Source organism: Gymnodraco acuticeps, unplaced genomic scaffold, assembly GCF_902827175.1.
Source record: "Gymnodraco acuticeps unplaced genomic scaffold, fGymAcu1.1, whole genome shotgun sequence".
Taxonomy (NCBI): domain Eukaryota; kingdom Metazoa; phylum Chordata; class Actinopteri; order Perciformes; family Bathydraconidae; genus Gymnodraco; species Gymnodraco acuticeps.
In genome coordinates, this window is record NW_022992319.1 from 27,753 (window position 1) to 37,152 (window position 9,400).

At 39.8% G+C, this 9,400-nt stretch overlaps 1 protein-coding gene across 1 annotated transcript; it reads left to right on the forward strand.

Annotated features, from left to right (window-relative positions):
- The first annotated feature begins 317 nt into the window (after window positions 1-317).
- On the forward strand, window positions 318-8,506 carry LOC117541252 (clavesin-2-like). The gene is given in 4 exon segments (XM_034208425.1): window positions 318-536; window positions 1,704-1,855; window positions 1,857-1,931; window positions 5,933-8,506. Coding segments are annotated over 4 exon segments (477 nt in total). The 5' UTR covers window positions 318-380; the 3' UTR covers window positions 6,027-8,506.
- The last annotated feature ends 894 nt before the right edge of the window (window positions 8,507-9,400 follow it).

Genomic DNA, 9,400 nt, shown 5'->3' on the forward strand with positions numbered 1-9,400 from the left:
ACACACACACACACACACACACACCACACACACACCACACACACACACACACACACACACACACACACACACACACACACACACGGTTACAGTGGAGGGTAATCATGATAATGGTGGAAACACAGACTCCACACAGTCAACCTGTACGAACAAAGACTAATTTCCCCCCGGCGTTTTAATCTGCGGTGACTCTAAAATAGCCCGGACCATTTCCCATAGATGATGAGATTAGAACCCATTCTCAAAAACTAATCTAATGCAAAGGGACAGGAAACTCACAGAGGTCATTCTTCTCCTGCTGCAAGTCAAAGAAGCAGCCTCTTGAGTGACGTAGTAATTGCACCTGTTATTAAATCGCTGAGTCAGGATGTAATGGCTGGATGTTTTTCTTCTGTGACGTCTTGCTTTGTTTCTTCTCCCAACAGGACAGTTATCCTGCCAGATTTGGAGGAATCCACTTTGTGAATCAGCCGTGGTACATCCACGCTCTCTACACCGTGATACGACCCTTCCTCAAAGACAAGACCAGGAAGAGGGTGAGAAGATATTAAAGCAGCTTTCAGGAAATGTATTTATGACACACTGCCTAGTTGTTGTTGTTGTTGTTGTTGTGTGCTGTGCTGAAGCGCAATTCTGTATTCACTGTATTTATTATTATCTGTGTATTTATTCCTATTTATACATTTCCCATCTATTTACCTTTATTTTTGTATCATTTATTTTGTACATACTTCTGATAATTGTGTATGTAACTGACTGTTTTGCACTCTGGTTAGACCCTCCTTACATTTCGTTACACTGTGCTTGCATTTTTGTAATGACAATAAAGTAATCTAATCTAAAAACAGACTGTTAACCTTCATCTCACCAGAAGACAGCGTTTAAAACCTAATGAGAGACAGACTGGTGAACATAGAGGAGAATTTAGCAGCTAAATAAACAGATATTTCCGTCAGGAGATGGTGGAGACCAAAATGAGGGTTACAAATGCTAAATATCGGATTCAAATGCTTCAGCAAAAACAAGTCCAAATCTGCTGGACTGGAAATATGATTTTTATCAGATTTGATTAGGATTAGATGTACTTTTTTGATCCCTAATTGTGAATATGTTTTGTTACAGCAGCATGGTAACAGCGGGATTGCATTTTAGTTTAAAAAATGGCAGGGGGGTTTCTAAATCTGTCAGAGTTGGTGTTACGGCTGCCGGATTATGCACCCCCTACTGTAGGTCATAATCTCACCAACATCACACTGGTGTTAGTTATGCCCCTCTAGTTTAAGCAAATTAAAGCAATTTACTATTTCATTTCATTTGTATTTGTTCCGTTCCTGATATGCACAACTTAATTTACAAAACATGTCTCTATGTCTCAAACAAACGAAATAAAAAGAAAATAGAAGGTCTGTCCTTCATATTTTCTTATTCTCAGCCAATCAGTATCGTTGGAAAATAAGAGAAGCACAAAAACGTACAAAAAAATACTTAGTTCCACTTTGACAGTTAACAGAAAGAAACAAAACAATAAAACACCAAAACATCACATGCTCAAGGAAAAGTTCAACACCCTCATCTGAGTCGTAGAAGGGGGAAAGCGGTGCATAATAATAATAATATAGGCTCATAATAACGAGCGAATAATAATGAGCCCATCAGGTACAATATTAAGTGAAGTGTTACCGTCTGTGTCTTCCCCCCTGCAGATCTTCATGCACGGGAACAACCTGAACAGCCTCCACCTGCTCATCCATCCGGAGATCCTGCCCTCGGAGCTGGGGGGGATGATGCCTCCGTACGATATGGGCACGTGGGCGCGGGCGCTGCTGGACCACGCCTACGACGAGGATACCGACCACCGAGTCCTACACCCTGTCAGTGCAGGACCTGGAGCGGGACCTGGAGAAGAACCTGTCCCCCAAAACCATGAAGAGGTCAGAGCAGGGATTTTGAAGATGTTAAAAATCTCACGTGTCCCTGACTTGAGCTTCAACCTCAGGATCCATGTGTCTGTGATCCTCTCCAGAATGGAAGTAGTCATCACATACAGAGCATCAACTAGTTCCTTCAGTGTCCTTCACATGCTGATATCCAAGAGAGGGAGTCACACAGTCACAAGATGGAGGAATGCCGTTTTTTTGTAGAAAATCATACATCCTGTCACGAACAAAATACTGAGTTTTTCCTCTAAATCGGAAAAATCTGACTTTTTCCTCAAAAAGAATCTGACTTTTACAAAAAAAATTGACTTTTTCTCAACATTTCAAAATTCTGACTTTTTCCTCAAAAATATGACTTTTTCACAAAATACAAAAATTGACTTTTTTCAAAATCCAGACTTTTTTTCAAAGAATCTAAGAATTTTGACTTTCTCAAAATCTCAAAATGTTGACTTAATAAAAATTCTGACTTTTAATAAAAATTCTGACTTTTTCTCAAAATTCAGAATTTTTCCTCAAAATTCTGACTTTTTCTCAAAATCCCTAAATTCTGACTTTTACAAAAAAATCTGACTTTTACTCAAAATTCTGACTTTTTCTCAAAATCTCAAAATTCTGACTTAATAAAAATTCTGACTTTTCTCAAAATACTTAAAAATGTTAATAATCCCTGGTCCCCGGCTTGAGCTTCAATGTCAGGATCCATGTATTTCTGATCCTCTCCAGAATGGAAGGAGTCATCACATACAGAGCATCAACTAGTTCCTGAACAGTGTCCTTCACATGCTGATATCCAAGAGAGGGAGTCACACAGTCACAAGATGGAGGAATACCGTTTTTTTGTAGAAAATCATACATCCTGTCACGTACAAAATACTGAGTTTTTCCTCTAAATCGGAAAATTCTGACTTTTTCTAAAAATGTTGACTTTTTCTCAAAAATCTGACTTTTATAAAAAAAATTGACTTTTTCTCAACATTTCTAAATTCTGACTTTTTCCTCAAAAATATGACTTTTTCACAAAATCCAAAAATTCTAACCTTTTTCAAAATGCTGATTTTTTTTCTCAAAAATTATGACTTTTTTTTCAAAGAATCTAAGAATTTTGACTTATTCTCAAAATCTCAAAATGTTGACTTAATAAAAATTCTGACTTTTAATAAAAATTCTGACTTTTTCTCAAAATTCTGACTTTTTCTCAAAATCCCTAAATTCTGACTTTTCTCAAAATTCTGACTTTTTCTAAATACTTAAAAATGTTAATAATCTCCCTGGTCCCCGGCTTGAGCTTCAACCTCAGGATCCATGTATCTGTGATCCTCTCCAGAATGGAAGTAGTCATCACATACAGAGCATCAACTAGTTCCTGAGCAGTGTCCTTCACATGCTGATATCCAAGAGAGGGAGTCACACAGTCACAAGATGGAGGAATAGAAAGCAGTATTCAATGTTTACTTCAGATTAGCTCCACGTCAGAAATGAGCATGCTTGATGTCTCTCTCCATAGAGGCTGAATCATCATGTTAATCACATAGCTATCATATGCCTCAAACAGTCCTGATGCTCTTCTAGGTAATCACACATCCTGTCACGTTCACAGCTACAGTTGATACCTTTGTTATCATGATACTCTCATGTTGGAAGAGGACATTCAGTATTTTCCCAACATCCTATTATGCTTTTTTGGAGGGGTTTCCCTTTCCTTGTAGTTTGTTATATCTGTTGTTATGCATGTAAATGGTCTGCAAAGGCTCAAATCCCCTACGTAACACTCTGTCTAATAGCGCTCCAACACATTGTACGTGATAGGCTCAGGGGCGGGACATCTCTAAGCGGTTGACCAATCACAACAGAGCCGGCAAGCTAACCAATCAGAAAAGACTGCGCTCTGGTTTCAGACAGAGGGTGAAAAGAGGAGCTGCAGCACAGACAGGCAGTATGAGAAAAATAAAGAGCTTTTTGAACATTAAAGTATGGAGACATGTAGAGACACTACATACTGATATACACCTGAACATCAGCAGGAGAGGACTCTTTAAAGTAGAGACACTACATACTGATATACACCTGAACATCAGCAGGAGGGACTCTTTAAAGTAGAGACACTACATACTGATATACACCTGAACATCAGCAGGAGAGGACTCTTTAAAGTAGATACACTACATACTGATATACACCTGAACATCAGCAGGAGAGGACTCTTTAAAGTAGAGACTCTACATACTGATATACACCTGAACATCAGCAGGAGAGGACTCTTTAAAGTAGAGACACTACATACTGATATACACCTGAACATCAGCAGGAGAGGACTCTTTAAAGTAGATACACTACATACTGATATACACCTGAACATCAGCAGGAGAGGACTCTTTAAAGTAGATACACTACATACTGATATACACCTGAACATCAGCAGGAGAGGACTCTTTAAAGTAGATACACTACATACTGATATACACCTGAACATCAGCAGGAGAGGACTCTTTAAAGTAGAGACACTACATACTGATATACACCTGAACATCAGCAGGAGAGGACTCTTTAAAGTAGAGACACTACATACTGATATACACCTGAACATCAGCAGGAGAGGACTCTTTAAAGTAGAGACACTACATACTGATATACACCTGAACCTCAGCAGGAGAGGACTCTTTAAAGTAGAGACACTACATACTGATATACACCTGAACATCAGCAGGAGAGGACTCTTTAAAGTAGAGACACTACATACTGATATACACCTGAACATCAGCAGGAGAGGACTCTTTAAAGTAGGGACACTACATACTGATATACACCTGAACATCAGCAGGAGAGGACTCTTTAAAGTAGGGACACTACATACTGATATACACCTGAACATCAGCAGGAGAGGACTCTTTAAAGTAGGGACACTACATACTGATATACATCTGAACATCAGCAGGAGAGCACTCTTTAAAGTAGAGCCACTACATACTGATATACACCTGAACATCAGCAGGAGAGGACTCTTTAAAGTAGAGCCACTACATACTGATATACACCTGAACCTCAGCAGGAGAGGACTCTTTAAAGTAGAGACACTACATACTGATATACACCTGAACATCAGCAGGAGAGGACTCTTTAAAGTAGAGACACTACATACTGATATACACCTGAACATCAGCAGGAGAGGACTCTTTAAAGTAGAGGACACTACATACTGATATACACCTGAACATCAGCGGGAGAGGACTCTTTAAAGTAGGGACACTACATACTGATATACATCTGAACATCAGCAGGAGAGCACTCTTTAAAGTAGAGCCACTACATACTGATATACACCTGAACATCAGCAGGAGAGGACTCTTTAAAGTAGGGACACTACATACTGATATACATCTGAACATCAGCAGGAGAGCACTCTTTAAAGTAGAGCCACTACATACTGATATACACCTGAACATCAGCAGGAGAGGACTCTTTAAAGTAGAGCCACTACATACTGATATACACCTGAACATCAGCAGGAGAGGACTCTTTAAAGTAGAGACACTACATACTGATATACACCTGAACATCAGCAGGAGAGGACTCTTTAAAGTAGAGACACTACATACTGATATACACCTGAACATCAGCAGGAGAGGACTCTTTAAAGTAGAGACACTACATACTGATATACACCTGAACATCAGCAGGAGAGGGACTCTTTAAAGTAGAGACACTACATACTGATATACACCTGAACATCAGCAGGAGAGGACTCTTTAAAGTAGAGACACTACATACTGATATACACCTGAACATCAGCAGGAGAGGACTCTTTAAGGAACCCAGCTGTATGTAAATGTGGGTGGGGGGGGGTTAGGGTAACATAACGATTATCAGGAGACAAACATTTGAATTGCTGCATTTCCAATAAATGCATTTCTGATCCAAAAGTGGGCCAATCTCAACATGCAACTATATAAATATGACAGGCCGTTAGTCTGACCATCTGTGTTGTGGTTCTGCAGGTCTCAGTCTGTGGTGGAGCCGGGCGTCCTGAAGCGACCGGACAAAGTGAAAAGTGACGAGGACAACATGCAGCCGCTGCTCTCGCTGGACTAATCCACACACTCACACTCGGAAGCATAATCAATATCTACACACACAAACAAACACACCTGCTGCAAGCAAACACCTTCCTGCAAGAGAAAAAACGCTGCTGCTTCTGGACTCTTGTTTCTCTCCTGAACTGGAGGAAAAACCCACGAGAGGAAGCAGAAAGGGACGCTAGGGACGGTTCCTCACACAGAAGGACGAGCTACTGTTGTGGGCTCTATATTTATTTATTTATTAAATTATTTGTCAAGTGCCAATTCCAAAAGAAACTGTAAATGTGAACGATCCAGCCGCTCAGTGTGGAGACGAAGAGGAAGTTGAGAAGATGTCAGAAATGTGTTAAAACATGGCTGACGAGTGAAAAACTGGAAACAATACTTCACACAGTTCCCGAGCTGCAGTCTTTTAGTTTTTTTGGTGCAATCATTTGGAGAAGCACGGCTCAGGATTAGTGTCGATAATGAGCTTGTTCAACCTCCTGGACACAAAACTGGCAGACAGGCAGGCGCTGGGTTTTACTCTGAGATTACTGGGAGGTTATGGGCGACTTTGCTGTGAAAATAACATCTGAAATGGCGTTATCTCGTAGAAAAGCAAACCCCCCTTTACGGTAAGAGCTGTCTTTATAAATTATGTGTTTTTCTCCTCTTTTTCTGATCCATATGTCACAGAATTCTGTATTTATTCTGCCATAACTAACACAAACTGGACTCCCATCATCTTCTTTGGCTGAAGATGACCAAAAGATGTATTTTAAGGATTTAATATTAAGGATAGTCTTGTAAAATCAGAGAGGTCAAACATACCACCCTCTCCGTTGACACTCTTGATGCCAATAATGATCTTACATAACCACAGTCTCTGTTTTTAAACACGTCAGTATTATAAGATTTAAAGACGCATTTTCTGCATGTTTTACTTAAAAATTGCACATATTTATTTGCATTATTTCAGTACATTATTGGTGTTTTTTTAATCAGTATCAGTTTAGACTCCTTAATTACTTCCACTTATGAGCTTTCAATCACATTTCACATCCAACTATTAATTAACAGGTTTGATTGAACATTAATGTGCTATCATGTGAAAACAAACTTCACTAATTCAAATGTGTTGCCCTTTCTTGTCAGTAACTCTACGGGGCGTTGAGGGTTATGACCAGTAAAGTATTTTTTACGTAACAGGCGAAAAGACTGCTAGCTATCAAAGAATGACATAAAAACAGTAAAGAATGAGAAATATGACATAAAAAATGGCTTTAGAAATAAATAAAGTACTCTACAGATTTGTTTTTCACCTCGAGGATACACACATTCATATATACATTTGTTAAAAAACACTAAACATACTTCTCTCTTTGTGGTTATAAGAAAAAACCCAACTGGCACCTTTAAGTCTCAATTGTCCAATAGCACTTGAACGCACCTGACCTGCAGACTTGTTTACAAGCTGAGAAAACACAGAGTTATAAATGACCGGTATAAATTGCCAGTCGTGTGCTTTAAGTCATTTGCAGTAAATAGTCAAGTTTTTCCTCAAAAGTATTATTTTACATATTTATATTACAATATTTTAATGTAGTTACATATTTTCATTTACATTCTGCACTTGGACGAGCTTCCACTGCAGTGAAAACACCACCAAATGTATTTATGTTTGCTCCACCATTTCTTATGCTACACTGACTTCCAAAAATATATTTCTTCATATGAAACTGGCACCAGCTGAAGGTTACTGTACTTTAGGCTCTTTCAATTAAGCAACTCCAGTCACATTGCACGAGGAATGACACCCGAATGCGACTGAGGAAAAGCCAGTCGGGCTGCGGGCAGGCAGGAAGTGTGAGGCGACTGCAACCAGAGCAGACAGCTGGAATGTAAAGCTATCACACAGCGAGCAGGACATGTCACCCTCACTCACAACAGCTCAGAGGCTTTAACTGTGCAGAGAGAGAGAGACTGCTGCAGCCTCGCTGTGATCCCAGCGCCGCGGAAATCAGGCCGAGATAACAATCTGACACGTGTAACGGGGTTGTTTTATTTAACATGTGGTCAGTCAGCGCTCTGAGAGCAGACCAAACCTGTACTGAAAGCTCTATTGTCTCACAGGAAAAGCGCTATGTAAGGTTAAATTCCCTTATTACAGGATTACAAGAGCGGTGCGGTGGTGACTCGTTGTGGCATTGCAAGGACTCCCTCGACTAAAAGAAATGGGATGTTTACACTTGATTTTAGATTATTGCAACAACAACAAAAAAGCTCTGTGGCAAACTCACATTTGTGATACTTCAGCAGGATGATTTCCACCTATCAAGACAATGTTATAATAAGTAAAGTGTGAATGCAATTGCTAAAAGTAAAAAGCTAATGTGAGGCTATTCTTTCACACACAGTGACGTCACGAGCTACCCACAATGCAACGAGCGCCATATATATATAAATACGCCATTTTCCTGGAGGTGCTAATATCCTGGAGGTGCTAATATAAACAGCTAGCTAATGTAGCCAGGCAGAGCGCACTAGGTTTTTTTTCTGAATTAACGACCGAAGAAATCGCTGCATGTCTTCGGATTACATCTCTGGACTTGAGGGGTGTGCTCTAGGTCGTTACCAGCGTAAACTAGAGCTGTGTGGGTTGTCCGATTGCCCTTACAGACTGCCTGCAGATGTATGGAAAGACGACCCTCGAAAGTGGCCTTCGGTCGATTTTGGCAGCATCTACGTCTATCTTCTGGAAACACCAGGTGAATACCCCACTTGTCACAATAATATTATCATGCCATTGCATATATGTGGTATTTTAGAGTTGACTATATTGATTAAGGCAATAGACTATGATATTCTGGTTGCACCTCGTGTGAAATGGCGGATACCGGAAGTACGGTGTCGCCCTCGGCCCAAAACCCGTATGTGTGTGTGAAATATATTCTTTCTATAAAGGATCTACAGCACGGTCACATGACTTCACGTCACCACCGCTAAGCTAAAGGAGGCTAATGTTGGCCGTGATGATGTTTAGTCGTCTCATTTAGACACTTGTTAGCAACCTGTTTTTCAATTCACCAGTGGGGTATATTTACCGACGTATTGTATGTCGTAGAACAAAGCGTTAGGACTCATTCCTGCACCACTTTATTGACCATTGTTGACAGCACGTGCAATTTATGTTGATAACACTGGCAGATTAACCACTCAGAGTTTGTAGTAATTATTAAAACAGAAAACAGAAGATAACAATAGCAAGCATCTCCTTTCTAGCCCGCTTTTGCTTAAACAGCTGTAGTTAGCTAATGTTAGCAAAACACTTTATTTGTACTGATTCGTGGGACAGTCATTTGAACCTATATTGCTTCCCTAAAACATCCTTAGGATTAACATCAA